The sequence below is a fragment of the Alligator mississippiensis genome, chromosome 1 (genome assembly GCF_030867095.1).
Source record: "Alligator mississippiensis isolate rAllMis1 chromosome 1, rAllMis1, whole genome shotgun sequence".
NCBI classification, from domain to species: Eukaryota; Metazoa; Chordata; order Crocodylia; family Alligatoridae; genus Alligator; species Alligator mississippiensis.
Genome location: NC_081824.1, coordinates 433,632,086 through 433,651,649, shown reverse-complemented (window position 1 = coordinate 433,651,649; position 19,564 = coordinate 433,632,086). Strand labels below are relative to the sequence as shown.

Genomic DNA, 19,564 nt, shown 5'->3' with positions numbered 1-19,564 from the left:
GGCACTGTCTGTGACCACATTCAAATCGGTAGCACGCCCACCACTCCATGCCGCCTGTCGGGTCAAGGCACTCGCTTCTTCTTTATCCAAGGTGTCAGATCCGAATTCCACTATTAACCGCCCTAACCACATTGCTAAGGTTTCTCCTGATCTTATCTTAGATTCCTTACAAAGCTCTTGAATCTCTGGTCTGGTGCGTATGAGTGAGATAACAGTGGTACACGTAGCACCATCTTCATCTGCACCATGCTTCGTCACAGCTACCGGGTGAGCTGTGGTAGAGAAAGAGTTAAATTCTTCGTCTGAGAGCGTTGGGTATCTCTCTCCTCCCATTGCCCCCTCCCCTTGGCAAGGAGGCGGGGCTGCAGGGAGCGACGTCACCTCAGGGGGCGGAGACACTAGGCGGATCCCCGCCGGGTCTTCTGAAGCTCTACCCCTCTTTTCCGGGTTCCCCGGATGGTTCACGCTTCTTTCAGCGCCATTTTCTGCTAGCGGTATCATGCGGCCGGTGCTATTGATAAGCGCCGCTCCGGAGCCTTTTGCTGCCCGCTCCAGCGACTCCTTACCCGCCGTATGCATCTGTGCCTCTAAATTTGCGTATTCCCTTAATAGACTCGCTACTGTACGGAACAGCACATTTATCATTTTTCCCTTCTTCCATTTGGTTAGACCCCATCTCGGCACATGACGGCCCTTAGTTTCCAAATCCTCCCGGAGCTGAACGAGAAGCTCATGACCCCGCGATTCCGGCACCAACTCCGGACAGTTAAACCAATCCGTGGGGTGGATTCCCCTCCTTCCCTTAAGTATTGAATGCATTGAGCGAACTCTTGAGCGGGGGTCAGCTTCTCTGCCTTCCACGCTTTTACCCCAGCTAGGGATATGGTTGAGGTTTCCTCCGGGGGTCGATAATAGACCCAGTCGCTCCCCATTATACATCCGAACTCCCCAAGGGATAGCTTAGTTCTCCATTCCTTCACTACTGCTTCTTCTCTCTTTACGGAGAAGTAACCATCAATATTTCTTTCATCCCCTTCTACCGCCTGGTGGTAAGTGATATGCGCCCATAGATCGTTGGCATTCTCTACGTGGTGGTTCCCGGTGCGCCAGGGGCAGCACCTAATTAGGTTCTTCTCCATCACTGTGCCCTTTAATCCCATCCTCGTCACCATGTCTCGGACAGCCAGAGCCGACTCGAGGTGATTAAATAATTACTCGTTCGTTGGGGCGGGCTGGTGAATAGAGAGGCCGAGAAAGCTTTATGGTTGTAAAACTTTACTTACGTCGCTTGCTGTTGCGACGAAAACAGTCCGGTCGTCTGAACAAACACGTTAGTTGTTCCAGCTGGCAGGGCTCAGGCCAGCACGTCCGTCTACAAATCAGGCCAGCAGGGAAAGGGATACGTCTGGGATTGCGCTCGGCAACGGGGAGACGAATCGATAGGTGATCAGACTATCGATCAGCTCAGCCACAAGTCAGATCTCTTCAGAAGCACTCTGCAGCGTGCTCAAAGTTCTCCGACTTGGGCAGAAGTCGCGCTAATTTTTAAACGGCCAGCAAGCCAATTACTAGCCGCCACGTGTGCATAATTTAGAACTGGCCAATAGCGGGACACAAATTTACATCCGAATGGCGGGCACTCTCTTGCACCGGGGGTTTTCTGCAGCAACAGAAAGCCTTTACTTTTGCAAGAGGCTCTCATGTGGCGTGAAAATTCCACCGTGCTGAGGCACCAAAACCACTGGGTTGTGACACTTCTGTCAACCCCTCTCCCAGCCTCTTTCATGTTTAGTGTGGCCCCATCCTTCATGAGGTGAAACCAGACCAGGTTGCCCTGTGTCTCATCTCCACCTAAATTTCTGGAGGACCCCAGGACTCATGACAAGAACACCTGGTTATAATCATGAGTGGGGGTATACGGAGCTAATTAACACATGGATCTTTTGCAGGGGGGGAGGGATATCTGAGGTACACACACATACTGAGCAGTGCGGACACTATGGCTTCGAATGCTGGAAAAGCACAGCCCAATGAACTGTATGATAAATCATGAGCCTTTTGGCTTTAAACTAATGTCATGTATAGTTTGTACTCTAAGTAGGTGCTAAGCACTACTTAAAAGTGTGTTTATGGAGTATCTGTACTAAAACTTGCAGCAGCAGCTTCAAAAAAGGTAAAATGCATAATTTCTGGATGAACTAATTCTATGGGTATTATATGTAAATTGCCACAGCTATATTTATTTCAAGGTCAGTTTTTCCAAATTTTTCCTCACTTCCATTGGGTCATGGAGAGGAGGGTCTGATAGTAAGGAGGGAAAAAGGGGCTGCAGGGGAAAGAAGTTGGTGGTTTGGGGGTAGAGGGCAAAGGGGCTACCTGACTCCCTCAGATTTATTTTCCCTGCTATAATAGTGGGAGGTTGCAAATGCAAGACAAGCCTTCAATAATTAGATTTTACACCTGGAAAATAATATAAAAAACTTATACATTTTCTATATACAGAATCTGATTATTGGGGGATTGTCTTATAATCAGGACCATCTAATATTCAAGTAAATATAGTAAGTCTTTCCTGTGGTTGAAGCCTGCTCATCTGAAGACCAGTAGAAGTGGCCCAGAAATGAACAAAGTTCAAACAATGAGAAGGAAGTTAATTTCTGAGCCACTTCTACTGGTCTTCAGGTGAGCATGCTTCAACCACAGGAAAGACTCGGTCTATATCCAATCTCATGAGAGGACACAGTACAACCACTCCAGCCAACCACCAGGAGGTGGTCCTTCTGTTACTTCCAATACTTGTACGTACAGAAAGAATAAGTACTGAATCTCATATTTCAAATCTTCTAGTGCTACTCCTGCTACAACCATTATCTCACTTCTGTCACTCTACCTACTCCTTCCTTCTCCCTTCTTCCAGACCGCCCCACTTCAATACTGCCTCCTTTTCTTTCCAAGCTCACTCTCCCTCCCTTTCCCTCATTCAAACTGTTATTAAACGTGGGCTTACAGCCCTTTAGAAAATGAGCAGGTTATATACAAACACAAAACTTTCTATTAAAAGAATATTTTTTGAGTACTTGACTTGTAACCAACAAAGGAAACAAACAATTACAGTCACCTGTCCAATATAAGTGCCTGACTTGAGACCCTGGCATATTTGTGGAACTGCTGACAAATCACAGCAGTAATTCTGATCTGTGTTTTAAACATATTAAGTGTAATAAGCTAGGCCAGGTGCAGGCAACCCACAGCACAGGTGCCAGAGTGTAGCATGCAAAGGCATTTTGTTTGGCATGCAGGCAGCATGCCTCAAGGTGGACAGTGGGGAAGGGGCCAGGGATGCACTGCCACCCCTCATGGCTCCCCAACTGTCCGCCCCTGGTACGCCAAATCAAGGTTTCATAGATGTTAGGGTCGGAAGGAACCCATTAGATAATCGAGTCCAACCCCCTGCCCTGGGCAGAAATGAGTGCTGGAGTCAGATGACCCCAGCCAGGTGCCTGTCCAATCTCCTTTTAAACACCTGCAAGGAAGGGGACAGCACCACCTCCCTTACTCCATATTTTGGCAACCCTCACTGTAAAGGATTTCTTCCTGACGTCCAATCTGAATTTGCTCTCTTCCAATTTGCAGCCATTATTTCTAGTTACCCCGACAGGCGCCCTGGTAACCATTTCTTGCTGCCCCCCCAATGAGTTTGTAGCCCCCCACCATGATGAGCTTCTAAAGTGTAGACAATATCAATATACTATCTGCAAGGCATGGGGCGTGGTAAGGGATGGTTGAAACCACGCATCTAGCCCATAAAGCTTAGGAGTTTTTGGCACTCTGCCCAGAAACGTTGCTGACCCCTGTGCTAGGCCTCAGGTGTCACTCATGTTGGAAAACAAACATTAGTAGACACTTATGTTAGTGTTTCTGTGCCTCAAATTTCTCATTTGTAAAGTATGAATATCACGCCCGCCCCATCTTACAGGAGCACTGTAAAAATAAGTTAGTTAATATTTCTGAAGTGTTCAGATTCTACAGTGATAAGCACAAAAGAAAACCCCATTGTTATACTAGCTTTATATTTGTAACACTCCACTTACATCAGTTGAGTTACAGAACCATAAAGCTGGTAACAATTTAACGTAACCTGGGAGGTGCTTATTACTTGAAAACTAGGGAACACATGGCAAGCTGTTTGGTTTATATGAACGTGTATACATTTGTTCATAAAAATCTACATTATATGCTTGTGAATTTCTAATGCTTTAATTCTCAAAAGAAAGTGCAAGTGGTCTCAGTTGTAGAAGCACAACTATAAATACCCTGTAAGAGATACTGCATTTGCCCTATTTTTGGCCCAATATAATTTTAGAAGATGCAAAAGAAAAGTCTAGGCTCGGATAGATCTTCAACCTACCGCTCTCTCCTTTCCACCAATGTTACTAGCAGTTGCACAGTGTCATTTGCAAGGTCCTGTTCAGAACTCCATACTGCCAGGTTACTGATTACTTTTTCTAACAGATAACCCACAATCCACTGTGAACCCTCGGTATCTGCACCAAATGCTGTATTAAATGGCAGACTTATCTACAAGAAAAAGAATTAAATAAATGAAGTTTACAATACACAAAATGACGTATATGGCAACCAAACAGCAACTTGTGTTTTAAGGAAAGAGGGAAGGTCTGAAAACAAAATTCTTGCTGATAAAAGAATTTTTTTTTAAAATGGCAACAAACGAGACCTACTTTTAAGTGCAATGGCAAAAAGCAGAAAACAATTTCAACTTTATACATCTACCGATATTTGTCCAAAAATTAAAAAAAGAATTCCATAAGCACTTCAAGAAAAAATTCCTGAGAACTGAAGAATCTGATAGCAGCAAACCGAGCAGTTGTAGAGTTTTCAACCAAAGAGAGCCTTGCAAGATATCACACCGTCACACAGGCTGCTTACAGACAGGAAAAAAACAAAAGCCAAACAGCGCTTTACTTTCAGCCTGGCACACCCCCGCACTGAGTGCAGTGCATGGCCAGAAGAGGCAATGAGTTAGTTTGTCCTGGCCTGCCCAACATTTGTATAGATTGCACGTTTCAGCAGGGCTTTTTGGAGCTTTTATCCAATAGCTGATTCAATCAAGGAACACATGCAAGCTGCGAAAAAATCACCGAAATGCTGTGCTGAAGCATGCAATCTATACAGACGTTGGGTGAGCTGAGTCAAACTGATGCAATGCCTGTTCTGGTAAAGCGCTGGGTTATTTTGGGATTTTTTTCCACATCTGTCATGGCTGTAGTGAATATTTTCTGTAGCTGGTCCCTGGAATTTGTTCCATATGCAATGTTCTGGGGAAGGATTTTATCCTTAGACTTGGATATGCTAATATCCGTTTCTTCTGAGAATTCCAGGTAACTAAAATTCTTGTTCTTTATAAAATAAATTCCTTAAAAACTGAGTCTCAGGAAATTTATTATAATTTTTTGCAGGAAACTCTATATCAGTACATGGTGAACATGCTCAATTTCAAATCTGTTATTTTCATCATATAAAACTATATGATCACAATGAATGATGGCAGAAATATTCTTGGTAATCTTTATTTTATATAATTTACTGAGTGCATCTATCTTTCCTCATATTTCGGCTATATTATGATTATTTCCAGATGTCCAAATTGTGTTAAATCCGCATTGTACTCAGTACTGTGCTAGTAGCATAAGAGACTACCCCTACACCACAGATTTTTGCAACTGAAATAGCAGCAGTGCGTGACAGGTAAGTATAGAACACAATAAAATGGGAAATGAAAAGGATAACAACATAAGGTAACATCTATTAGCTAAGAGAACAATTTCAAATTTTAATGGATTTTTTGGTCCACCTAGCCCTTCTTCATTTAAAAAAAAATACATAAAAATGTTAAAAGAGATTAAAGAATCGCTGCCAAACTCCCTGTGTAGCCATTGTATTACCAGGCAATGTGCCACAATCACTGCACTACAGGTGACATCACAGATTGAAAGACAGAGTCATTATTACCAAAACTTTGGCAAAAAATATGTTCTACCTATGGAACCACATAGCAGAAGTTTTTTCATGTCGAACCCTACACAATTACATTTAAAACAAAAAAAAAAAACAAAACAAAAAACCCACCAGTGTGGACAATTCCTCTGACCACCACCACTTATTTACTATTTAATTTTTTTCCTTGGGAAAAGAGCCCACTTTTCAGACTACAACTGTGCACATTGAGTTTTAAAAATAAACAACTATTTGCATGTTATAAACCCCTGACACTTGAGGTTCAAAATACACATCAAATCTACTTTCATTAAAGAGTATTACTGCCTATTATTTAGTCAATTATTGCAATCACAATTGCAATTCTGTTCTTACCTGGTCATACAGCTTTTCATCCACTAGGAGATAGGTCTTTGCCCAGCGCTTAAGAAACCAGACAATATCTTTTCCCATTTGTGGGCTCAGAAGGTGTGTTAGATTTGCCCTTATTGCTCGAGATTCTACTTCTGAAACTCTTAGGATGGCAGATAATAACCTGCAGATATGAAGTACAATTAAGACACATGACTGATTTTTGGATGTTTTTTTCCCCTTTAAGTAGGGTCAATTTCCCCTACATTGCATTGTCTCAAAGTTTTCTGTTCTTCATGGAATACAGTGAAAAAAAATACAAAGCCCAAATATTTATGCCCCAATACAGTCATGCAAACACTCTGGCTGCTTACAAACATTAAACGCTTTACTGGAAGAACCAGTGTGTTAGCTTGGCCTAGTTCTGCAGCATCTGCATAGATTAAATGCTTCAGCGGGGTTTTCTGAGCACTTTTATCTAAAGCTATTTCAATCAGCTATTAAATAAAACCACCAAAAAAGCCCCACTAAAGTGCCCAATCTAGACAGATGTTGGGCGAGTCAGGTCCAACTAATGCAATGCCTCTTCTGGGCATGCACTGGGTTCAGTGTAGGAGTGCGCAGAGTTTAAAGTAAAGTGTTGGGGGGCTGTTCTTGGTTTGTTTCTTTTTACATCTGTAAGCAGTCTCTATGAATAGTCTCTCTTTACACAGGAGGATGGGGATGGGACAGAAATACTTTAAGACTGAAGTCAAGGTGCAAAGGGGAACAGCTCTGACTTTGAAATTAGACTCCAAAATTACTGCAGTACACAGAATGCTCTCCAGTGCTCTGACATCAGGGGAAATGGGAAGCTGTCCAACTGGAATAATGCCTAGTACTCTACAGACAGGATACCTTTCCCTTTCTTCCCCCTCCCCCTCTTAACCTTAGCTACAAACTTTTGGCAGCCTTAAGTGTACAGTTTTTGCAGCCTGGTACAAACTGCAACACAAATGCAGAAGCAGTGAACTGTTTCTTCTTATTTTGATTGCTATAGGAGTAACACCTCCCTCCATCCCAATTCTCAAGGAATCTCCAAACCTTCCCCATTTAGCCCAGATTCTCTCCCCACTACAGAATGCTGGAGTAGAAAACATTGCTTTCATTGCCTCTTATCAGCTACATGGAAAAATTATCACTGAAAAACAGAGTGCTCTTTCGTTGTACAGGGACTAAGTATAATGTTGCCATATAACTTGTGCACCTGACAACCCAGGGAACTGATGGAGACAAAAAGCCATCTCAGGCTATCTGGTTAAGATTAACATAAGATAGAAATTAAAACAAAACAAAACTAGGGTAATAGCATCTTTCACAGCCATTAGAGTACAATGTGCCATGCCTTACTTCAAATTTCCAAAGCTTGAGACCCTGCTTTATGGCTATCATCCTCCTTCTAAAAATGGACAGAAGTTTCTTTTGTAGCTCTCATACTGTTCCTTAAAATAGGCCAGTTACTGTGCACATACAAGTGACAACACTCTTTCTGCACTCAGGGCCAACTGAGCTACTCTTGCAGTGATCACAAGTACTGGTAATTCTTGTTAGAGAAGCCCATTTTATAATTTGGAAACTACTTGTTTTGTTGCTGTTCTATAGAAGGGATTACACAGTTAATTCAGTTACACAATTCTATCATCACACTTCAAACAAGCTTTATTCTCGTACACTATGATAATTCAAGGAAAGAAAACATTTGTATTGGAACTTCGTATTTGCTAGCAAAGGCACTTGTAGCACCAAAATCCACCCATCTCTGCTGAAATCTAATCTGCTGCATCTCTCTCTCCAATCATTTGTCTTGTCTCTTCCTCATGATTCTCTATTTACCCATCCACTGACTTCAGCTCTCCAACTCTGGCACTCCAAGTTTCACTCATGCTTGTGTTGCTCCATTTTTTGTTTCCAAAACAAAACTTTTCTACACCACTGAATTGCCTTTAGCTTCAAATTTTATCATAAAACAATCTTATTTATTTTATCTTACAATTCCTCCCACCTTTTTACCCCTTCTATAGTATTCCTTACAATCCATTTGTTACAACCAGTCTGATAAACCACTACCTGTTCTAAATTTCATGCAAAATAAATCTCTTTTCCGTTCCAGTGTTAATACATCTACTCTCCTTTCTACATCTGAAGCCATCAATATTCAAAATTTGTTTCTGTCTATGTAAATTTGTGGGATAATTTATGCTAACAGACTGTAATGTATTCTTACCTAATGACAGAATCGGTTCTGTTGTACCCTGGGATGGAAGAGGCCTTTTCTCCTGGAGATCCCAAAATTTGAAGTGTTGTATTGATGTCAACCTCAGTTGAATGCTTAATGGAATATTCCATTACTTCTGGAGGTATTAACGGAGTCTCTCCCTGAGTATCATTAGCTAAGAGGTAGCCTTAAGAGATATAGAAGGTAAGTCAAGAAAAGTTCACTAACCTAGGTTAAGTTTTTGTTGGATTCTTTTCTGGCTTTATAGCAGACATTCCAAGTCACTGACATAATAAAAATCTATATAAACCCTAACATTAACTTAGTAAGTACCTTAATATTAATTATACACTTCAATTTTCTGTGTGTAAATGGAAGCAGCAGCTCTAAAATTATAAACAAGAAACCAGGCTGAAAGAGTAATGACCAAATAAAATATAGAAATAGTGTCCCATTCAGCGGCAGATGCTATAGCTGATGTCTACAGAGGAGTCAGACTTTATATATGACTAAATTGCTTGCTTTGTTCAACTTTCTTCATGTGAAAAATGTGATTTTACAGCTATAATTCATCTGCATTCCACCTGTTAATCCACAGTTGGAATTTCTGTATTGCTAACTTTCTATGCCTCTAAGCAGTTTTTAAAAGCACAGCAAACAAACTAGGAACAACAAGTGTTTCCTTATTTCCTTTGCAAATGTACATCACGTAGACAAAGGCATTTTAAAGCACTTACCTGTTGTCCAGGAAAAAGCATATTCACTCCTGGTTTTATCAGTTTGAGTTTCATATCATACCCATCAAACCTAGAGATACACACTTAATCCCATGGGATTAATGTATGGTTACACAAGTAGTATCAATACACTTGTATCAAGAGCTGGGATTATAAGAGATAAAATATTTAAAATGATAAAACCCTGTTTTTTTTTAAATATGCTTTTATGTCATTATTTCTGCCACTGGGACATAGGCAGAGTAAGTAAAGCAATTTGGATTCATGAACAGTTATGAAAGACAACACTAATGAGAGTAAAAATATACAAACCTACTTAGCATCAGGCACGATGCAGATGCCATTTTGGTTGCATCAATATTTCACTGGAACTCTACATAGGTTGCCCAGCATAACTTGCTCAGGTTTTTGCCATTCATGAGTTATGTAGCCATACCAAATCCTTTGCATTCACATACCCACAAGCAGTCTCAGTTCCTGGGTTTTTTAATGCTAACAACTAGTTGAGTATTGTAGCTGAATATTTTTCAGAATGAATCAGTCAAAAACATATGATAAAAACAGAAGTTAACAAAAAACATATAGCATCTTCTGTTAAAAGGTTGCTTAGCATAATAAGAAAAAATACCACCATGACAGTTAACATAAAGGAAATAAGACAAAATGAAAAAGTTATCTGTCCTGCTACAGCACAAAGAATACGTTCATTTGTTCTAGTGTGAAAAGAATACATGCAATGAAAAATAACCATAAAAAACCATAATGACCATATACTCAATTACAACGATTGGCTATACAGGCTGATGGACATGCAGGCAGGTCTGGTTGAGGAACTGTAATTTCAGGAGCTGTATACAAATGTTTTGTGTTTAAAACTTACTACTAACCTGTGACTAAAATAAGCCAATGGATATCCTCATACAGGTCATCAAGCACTTTATTGTCAATTGAGCCTGATCCTGGTGAGGCAAGTAACTGCTGCTGATGCCTTTGTAACTGACCATGGAGCCTCGTCACTCGGTCTTCTAATAAACTGAGAAAAGACAATAATAAAATTAATGCAGCTGCTTAACTAAACAAAAATTTTACGAGACTTTAATCAGATTATTTAAGCAAAAGTATAAAGAGTTTTATTAATTACTCTGTACCTTGTAAGAAGAGGTATACAGTGTTCTGCAGCAATTCTTCCCAGCATGCCAACACTTGCCAGCTGGTCAGAAAACTGGTCTCTGTCATCTTCCTGCAGCTCGCTTATTTCTTCTTCCTCACGAGAGGCTACACCATTGGCAGTCTGGTTTCATTTTAAAGAAGTTAGAAGTAATCAATTAGCATTGTACCCATTTCAATCTTGTTAGGAATACCATTAAAAATCTCTTTTCTGTTATTTATTTTAAAGTTGTTTTAGGAGAAAGGCCACAAGTAGAAACAATTTAAATGCACCAATATCTTTACTAGATATTTGAGTTGGTCTCATAAAAGATATCAGATTTACCCAAAAAACCTTGCCTGCCTATGTCCTTAGACATCCTATATCCCAGGATGTGTGTTAAATAATTAAGAGAAGAATTGCTAAATTAATAAAATATGTACTCCAATATACAATATAAAAACTCCATCAAAGTCCCAAATTCACTGAACAAAACATGTTCATTTTAACTTCAGATCTCTTTCAACTTGAGAAACTGCATTGTTTGAGAAAGGACCCATACTCCTGAAAAACTGAAGCTGTTTATCTATATAAAAGGAATAGCTTGACAGAAGCAAACTGACTTCTTCACACTCCTCTGTTTTAAACCCTGTTAAGGAGTATTGCTTCTCAGAGATAAAAAAAATAGTTCAGTCTTTAGGATGGTTTATAAATACAATTTGTGACTGACAGCCAGTGTAACCATTCAGTCTAAGTCAAGCAAAGAAGGGCTACAAGAGCTAAAACTATATTCTGTACTGGGGTGGGCCAGATCCAGGCAGCAGCGGACTCCATTTCCCAGCAGCCCCTGCATGGCTGTGGCTGGTCACCATGGAGACCCCAGGCGCAGCTATGCTGCAATAGTGCAAGGCTGTGGTTGCTAGGAAGGCTGGCCCCAGCCTCACTGACAGGGAGCACGGCAGAGCTGGGCAGGGCAGGGTAGGGCAGGGCAGGGCAGGGGGCTGCTCCAGAGCCTCTGGGATCTTGTGCTGGGGGAAGCTTGGTTGGGGCCAGGGCAGAGCTGTGATCTGCAGCCTGCACGCTCTGGGCAGGGGCATGCAGGCAGCGGATCACAGCTCTGTCCCTGCTCCGAACCAGGCTGTCACCACTGCAAGGAGCTGGGACAGAGCTACGATCTGCAGCCTGCGCGTCCCTGCCCAGGATGTCCAGGCTGCAGATTGCAGCTCTGACCCAGCTCCTTACAGCAGTGACAGTGTGGTCCCAAGCCAGGGTACAGCCCCGACTTGCTGCCTGCACGCCCCTGTCCAGAGCGTGCAGGCTGCAGATTGCGGCTCTGCCCTGGCCCCAACCAAGCTACCTCCGCTGCAAGATCCCAGAGGCTCTGGAGCAGCCCCCTGCCCTGCCCTGCCCTGCCCAGCTCTGCCATGCGCCCTGTCAGTGAGGCTGGGGCCAGCCTTCCTGGCAACCGCAGCCTTGCACTATTGCAGCATAGCTGCGCCTGGGGTCTCCATGGTGACCAGCCACAGCCATGCAGGCAGGGGCTGCTGGGAAATGGAGTCTGGCTGCTGGCTAGATCTGCCATTTTGCCCACCCCTGCTCTATACTATACAAACCTTAAGTTGGAAATTTTACTAGCCACTGAGGCACTGCATGAAAAATTTTGCCAGTTCTTGATATTTTACTGTGAATTATTCCATTTATGGTATTTCTGAAAACCTAGCTTCTAGAGTCTTGTGATTGCTGAGACTCTAAGCTCTTATTAAAAGGGGGAAAAGTTTCTAGACCTTATTGTTTGCACAGAAAAGCTTGGAAAACTGAACACTAAGGGCTCAAAACCTAGAAGGCAAAAAAAAAACACAAACCAAAAAAACCCAAAACACTTAAATTTTTATTTTAGATTTCATGATTTCAATCACTCTTAATTTTTTTAAATGTATGTTGGCAATACTATGAAATCAATCGAATATCATAACTTATTTCCACAAACAGGCATGCTACAATGCTAAGAAAATTAATTTCAAAGTTTAAAGGAAGAAAAATAAATATTTTTCTCATTAAGATCATGGAAGGGAACACATAAGGAATTCATAAGTTAAATATGAAACTGCATTACTGGATTAGAAAGGAATAGTTAACTTTTTGCAGTTTTCTATAAAGGGACTGGGATGTTGAATCCAAACCTTAATTCCTCCCAAAGTGCTTTCAAGCCCCTCCTTTCTTTATCTAAACCAGCAAATAATTCTCTTTTGGCAACTTCAAAGCTGCAGCTGCTTAATGAAGAGTGCTTCTCTATTTGAAAGTTCCAGGCACTGCTTTGATATTGAACAAGAAGCATTCTGAAATGCCAGCTGTGGCTTTTACAAGGTTACCCATGGGATAAATGACTTATCTGACAGAAGGACATGTATTAACCTGTGTATACAAGTTATGTCAAGACTGCATGATATGAATTCAAGGGTCTCTTGAAATGTTTTTCTCTACTTTGGCATTCTTATTACCACCTGTTACCTATCTAAAAGATGAGAGTAAGGTTTTACATGGTACTTTTCAGAGTTGAAGTCTCTCAGTACCTTACATACTATCAAGTTAGATATTGTTGTATTGTTGATGCAACAAAAACTGGACAGTCATTAACATGCTCAACGTTTATTTCCAACTTTCTATTTCAGAATCTGTTGTAGTATAATGTTGAAAAAGAGGCTCCCCCACCCTTAAAAGTGCCTTAGTCACTGAGCCACAAAGTCAGTATAGACCTTGGTTTACACCATGTTATCCAAAAGAATAGATTAAACACCACCACATTTTCTCCTAGTTTGAGTCCAATCCCACCACATCTGACAAGATTATATGTGTTTGTTACGCAACGAAAGGGCACAGTGAATTAGAATTTGCAGTTAATACACAAAGAGCATTAGCAGCCGAATTGAAGTCACAATTTCACTGAAGAATTTTGGTCCTAGTAAACTGTTTAGTAACTGAAACCAAAGAAGTAACAAAGGATGCAAGTAAAATTTGAACTTGAGGTCTATTATATAATTAAATAGATCACATTTTTAATAGGGCTGTGTGAAATTTCGCTGGGTGTTTTTTTCTGAAGCTGTTTCGACGAGTTTCAAGCTCAAAACAGTGAAATCAAAATGAAACAAAAGGCTTTGAAAAAGCTTTGAAACAAAATGAGGGCCGATCTTGCTTGCAGCGAAACAGAAACTAAGGAGACAGAGGGGGAAGAACTTCTCTGATATTGACATCCTGATGATTGATATTGGCTTCCTGTTCGATTCCCCAGCTCCCTGATTGCTTCCCCCAGCTCTTCCCAGGGGGCGAAGGCGGATGATGCAGGATGACAGTAGGCTGCCATTGCCAGCTGGGGACGAGGGTGGCTCTGGGCTATTTCTCCAGCTGGCAGCAGCAGCCTGCTGAAACCCTGCGTGCAGATCCAGGGGCCCGCACCCCCCGGGAAGGCTGCAGGACTGTGCCAGACTCCTCCTGAGGGACACAGACCCCCGGATGTACGTGAAGGATGACAGCAGGCTGCTGCTGCTGGCTGCAACCAGCTCTTGGTGCAGCCCATGCTGAGTGCCAGGAAGACTGGTGCTGCCACTGGTCCCAGCCGGCAGCAGCAGCCTGCTGTCATCCCACATGCAGATTCGGGGGCCTGCGCCCCCTGGAAGGGCTGAGGGGCTGTACCAGACTCTTCCCAGGGGGCTTGGGCCCCCGGAACTGCGTGTAGGATGACAACATGGTGCTGCTGCCACCAGCCCAGGCCAGCACCAGCACTGAGTTCTTCCTGGCGCTCAGCACGGGCTGCACCAAGCAGACTCGGGTGCTGGCGCTGGCCTCAGCCGGCAGCAGCATGCTGCCATCCTGCGCACACATCTGGGGGCCCGCGCCCCCCCAGGAAAAGTCCAGCACAGCCCCACAGCCCTTCTGCGGAGCACAGGATGACAGCAGGCTGCCGCTGCTGGCAAGTGATAAGAGTTTTGCTTTAAACAGTTTGAGGTGCAGTTTCCCAGAAGCCCCTGAGCTTGACAGGATTCATGCCCTCAGAAGGGGCTACCATCCCTGCAATTTTTATCCAAATCATGCAAGAAATGACTAAGTTATAGGCATTTTCATGATTCCCCATTATAGCCAATGGGCAAAACGTCAAAATGCGTCAGAACAGTGAAACAGTTTCAACTAAATGAAACGGAACCGTGGTTTGAAACAGCAAAATGCAACACTGTCACTTCAGAGCGGAAGCCGAAATGAAATGGTGCTGTTTTGCATAGCTTTAATTTTTAAATGCATTCTTCACCCAGTCCCCTTCCTTTCTTTTCAAGATAAGCAAACAGGCTGGGAAAAAGATTTTCCTTATGAAAACACAGCAAGATACAAGTTCCCTCCCCTCACGCCTGATGCTACTGCTAGCCAATTGAATTAAAATTCTGTGTCAGTTCTGTCAAAGCTAATTAAGTATCATATATTAAACCAATGTTTATTTATGTATATACTTGGGCTAGAGACAGAAATTCCACATAAATCAGTATAAGTGACTGGAAATCAGTTCAAATCTGTAACACAGCAGAAGTTCAGTGCACATAAACCACTTTCCAAATGGCTGAAACCAGTTTAAGATAAACCTAGAAGGATTAGAAGGATGTAGTATCAAACTTAACTGAGTTAGATTAAATTAATTTATTGAACTTCGGTCCCTGATCCCCTCCAGGTTCAAGTTAACCCAGAGCCCCCCAACATGTCAGGATGCTTTGTACCTCCTCCGCAAACCCCCCATCAAAGGGTGGGTGGGCTAGCTTTGGTCCAAGCTGTCTGCTCCAGCTGAGCAGGGAGGCGTGTTTTAGTGCCCCCTACTTCTGGCCTGGGCCACTGCAGGCATGTGGCTGTGTTTCCGGAATCAAAAGTGAATGTCTGTTCACTTGCTTATCAGTGCAATCTACATAGCTTAAATTAAACTGCAAAGATTGAATCAATTTAGCCTTGGGCTTTTTGACTGTCTGTACTTAACCTAACAGATTACTCATTTTGCCCCCAAAAGAACTTAGGTTAAGAGCTTACCAAATTCCTTGTACCATCGGGAGCAGCTAGGTGGCACTGAATATAAGAGTTAAAAACCTGAACAGCATGTTGGGTAAAGAAGCCTTTATGGAAATGTTTGTCATCTTGTACCAAAGTAAGCCAGGACTCCAGCAATTTATCATATGCTTCCATGTATACCATGTCATCTTTGTCAAGCTGTGAGAGGAGAAAAAAAAAGGGCTAGTGTCAAATTGAAAACTAAGACCAAACAAAGCAGCAGTAGGAACATAGGACTGGAAGGGTCCTTGATTTGACTCCCGCCAACCACTGAACACAGCCATACATACACCCCCCCTGCAATACGCTACAGAACAGAATGAGAAATGAGGGTACCGCCAGAACCTTGGCTAGGAGTTCATTTGGACCAGCTTCCATACTCCAAAAAATGCAAAAACCCCTCAAATAATTCTTGCCAAACTGACCTGGAAGGAGGGCTAGGCACACTCCTTCCTGACCCCAAATCTCACAGTCAGTTTACCTGCAAGCATGTGAACAAGACCTACCACATGAAATTTTAACAGATATGCTGTGTGTTTTCTTTAGCAAGTTGAATTCAGTTGCAATTACTATGAAAGAGATACGAATGTAATTAAGTTGAAATGATCTAATAAGTTTTTAGAAAACTGCTCCCTATACCTGATGTTTGAACAACAAAAACCTTTTCTGAAATTATATGCTTAAAAGGCTTATTATTGAGGCCAAGATGTTTAGAGCACAGGTGTTGAAACCTAGGCACCTAAATTAAAATCCCCATTACATATAAGCACAGCAAGACCTCAACCTTGCAAATTAAAAACAAAAGGATTACACCTTAAAACAAGGCTATCAAACTTGTGTGTGGCTGGAAGCCCTTTGGGCTACATCACACTCCTGTGTGCCCCTCACCTCCCCTTCACTGCTGTATCATTAACCCATACCTTCCCCACCACTGTACAGCGTGCCTGCGCCCTCCTCTCCAGCTGCTGCACCACACATCCAAGCAGGCTCTACCCCTCATTCCTACAACATATGCCCATGTGGCTCCAGGCTCACTCTCAGCTCCTCAGCTGTGCCACACTGCACTGCTGCACCCCCAGGGGCTGGCAGCCAAAATCAAAAAAGGGAAAGGGAGCCTGGAGACTGGCTGCTCTTCCAGTTGGAGCAACTGGGTGGGGGAGGAAGGCAGAGCGGTACTGGGGAAAGATCCTGGGGGCTGATCCTCAGAGGCTGCCAGCTGCAGAGCCATAAGTGCATATTAGCCAACTGTAAGTACATGTAATGTGTACACACCTCAAAAAGTAAACACTCAAAATACCCAAGTGTCATTTCTAATTATTCAAAAGTGCCATGCAGAGATGGAAAAGAGTAAGATGCCTTTCAATAGAAGGAAACAAATTTCTAGCTGGCAGAATGACTAAGAAGCCTCTTTCCCGAATTAAAAAAAAAAAGTTCTCTTAACATTGTTGGCCTAAATCTTGAGTATTTCAAGGCTGAATTTACAAGCGGGCTATAAAATGTGTATAACTTCATACAGCCACTCTGCCAAGGTCTAAATCAGAAAAAAAAAAAACAACATTCTGCATCCAACAGGCTTGAGCAGTAAGCTTATATTAAATGAGACCAAAATTGTGCCTTGATAAAATAACGCATTGAGATGACTAAGGCTATGTACAGACATTCAAAGAGGTTAGACTGCATTAAAAATAGCTACTCGATCTAAGGGGGAGGGCAGGCAGGGTCCGTGGAGTTGCTGGGGTCTGGGAGGGTTTAGCAGGATATGGGAACCTTGTGGGGTCTGCAGGGAGTTTGGGGAGACTCTCTCCCCCACACCCTGGGGTCAGGGGCTATTTTTAGCCCCCTGACCCACCACCCTCAGACAAACAACCCCTCCCCGGTGAACACTCCCATCCCTCCTGCCCCTCTCCACGCCCTGATTTGTTCAGCTCCCAGCATCAGCTAACCCTGATAAAACCAGCATGGGGAGTGGCTTGTACGGATGTGGGTGCTTGGTGAGTGAGGGAGGGGGGTTGGTTGGTCCATGATGCGGTTGTCTGTTCTGGGATGGGAGGGGATGGACTGGGGTGGGGGGAGGGTGGGGTGCCCAAGAATAGGCTGGTGCCAGAGTAGGGTAGGAAAAGTGCAGCCCCAGGGTGGGGCCAGCAGCTGGGCTTTCCTAGCCCTGGGGCTGTACTGGGAACTGTACAGAAGTTCAGTTAGATCAGTCTCACCAGACCTCAGCTAAGTAAGTCTTCCTCTGAGGTACACTTAGCTTAGATTGGGTCAGCCATTTTTAGACCGACCTAACTGTCCTGAACTTCTATACAGTTCATGCACAGATCCACCTAACTAGTGCAAAGTATGCACCTGGGCAAACTAAGTTAGATCAGGTGGCTATTTTTAATGTGATCTAACCTCCCCCTAACCTCCCTGAACATCTGTACCCAACCTAAGGCTTTAAGTCTGCTCCAGATAATTGCCTAATGATCTTGTAAGATCTAACAGCAAAGGACCTCTTTGAGATGGAAATGCAAGCAAAGGAAGGGAGGGGTGGGGAAGAAAGAATTGGCAAAAGGACTAAGCTGGAATTCTGCCACCATTTTGGAAACAAATATTTTACAGACAGTTTTAAAGCATCGTTCTCTGTAAAGTGAACTTTTCTTGTTTTCAAAAAAAACCAAAAAACCACTCAACTATCAAAGGGAAAAAGATCAAGAATAGAGGAAAACAAGACCAGGAGCAAGGAAAATATTATTTAATACAAAAAAATAGAAGCTAGACAGCATAGCGTATCTTTATATAAGAGGATCTGGGAAAAATAGCTCAATACCTGGAAAGATACTGGAATAAATTATTAAACGATCAAGCTATAATCACCTACAGGATCATATGGTATTAAACAGCCAACATGGACTTCTCGAGAACAAATCATATTTTAAAAAGTCTAATTTTCTTTTTTGATAAAATAACTAGCCGACAAGATAACGGGGAAGCGTATCTTTACTAAATCTTTTGACACCATCCTAAATTATATTCTCATATGTAATCATGGCCTTAACACAATCATCACAACCTGCAGTCAACGTGTAGCTTTTGCATTGCTGTCAAATGTGAGGCCATTTCCCTCACAACCTTTTTTATGGCTCTGACCTGGTTTTGATTTTAGGCAATGTTTTCATTAGCTATTTGGACAATGGGCAAGGGTACACACAAATTTTGTGAACAAATGAGTAGGGAATACAACCACACTGCATGGCAGGATCAGAAATCAAAACAATCTTGAAAAATTGGAGAAAATAGTCCAAAATCAACAAGATGAAATGCAGTGAAAAGAAATACATGGTGCTTCTCTTAGGAAGGAGAAATCAAATGCAGTTAAAAAATGTTGAATAATTGGCTAGGCAGGAAAAAAGTAGCTAGTGATTAAAGCGAGGCACAAGCTAAATAGGAATAAACAACCCAATGCCATTAAAAGAAGGTTGAAATCATACTGGGATATATTAAAGGGAGTGAGACATCAGATACAGAAAGCAATTATTTTGCTCTGGTTAGCACTGGGGAGGCCTCTGACAGAACAGTGTCTCCAGTTTTGGTCAACACATGAAGAAAGACATAGTCAAGCTGCAGTGCATCCAGAAGAGAGCAGCGAGGAAGATGAAAGCTTTGGACAACAGGACCTGTGAGGAAAGGCTGTAGAAACCAGATCTGTATTCTCTAGAAAGAGACCACAAGGGGAAGGAACCTAATAAACAAGCACTGCACAGCATTAAAAGTTATTCTGGAGAAGATGGTGCTTAAATGTTCCCTGTGGCCACTGCAGGCAGGACAAGAAAAACAAAACACCACAACAAGAACACAAAACAGTCTTAATTTGCAGAAAAGGAAAAAAGTGTTAGATATTAGGAAAAAATCCCTTTTGGAATAAGAGCAATGAAGTACTGGAATAGGCTACTTGGGACATTTTTGAGACTACATTAAAAAAAAAAAAAAGCTTCCATTAAGGTATGG

At 42.4% G+C, this 19,564-nt stretch overlaps 1 protein-coding gene across 3 annotated transcripts in view; it reads right to left on the bottom strand.

Annotated features, from left to right (window-relative positions):
- The window catches only part of XPO4 (exportin 4), a 144,616-nt gene that overhangs the window by 35,402 nt on the left and 89,650 nt on the right, over positions 1 to 19,564 (bottom strand). For all 3 annotated transcript variants that reach the window (XM_059720556.1, XM_059720547.1, XM_059720557.1), the window contains 6 exons: positions 15,560 to 15,736; positions 10,506 to 10,648; positions 10,245 to 10,390; positions 8,630 to 8,807; positions 6,391 to 6,550; positions 4,409 to 4,578 (listed from right to left, as the gene is read on the bottom strand). In XM_059720556.1, coding sequence (XP_059576539.1) covers positions 4,409 to 4,578; positions 6,391 to 6,550; positions 8,630 to 8,807; positions 10,245 to 10,390; positions 10,506 to 10,648; positions 15,560 to 15,736 — 974 coding nt within the window. The remainder of the gene's footprint in view (positions 1 to 4,408; positions 4,579 to 6,390; positions 6,551 to 8,629; positions 8,808 to 10,244; positions 10,391 to 10,505; positions 10,649 to 15,559; positions 15,737 to 19,564) is intronic.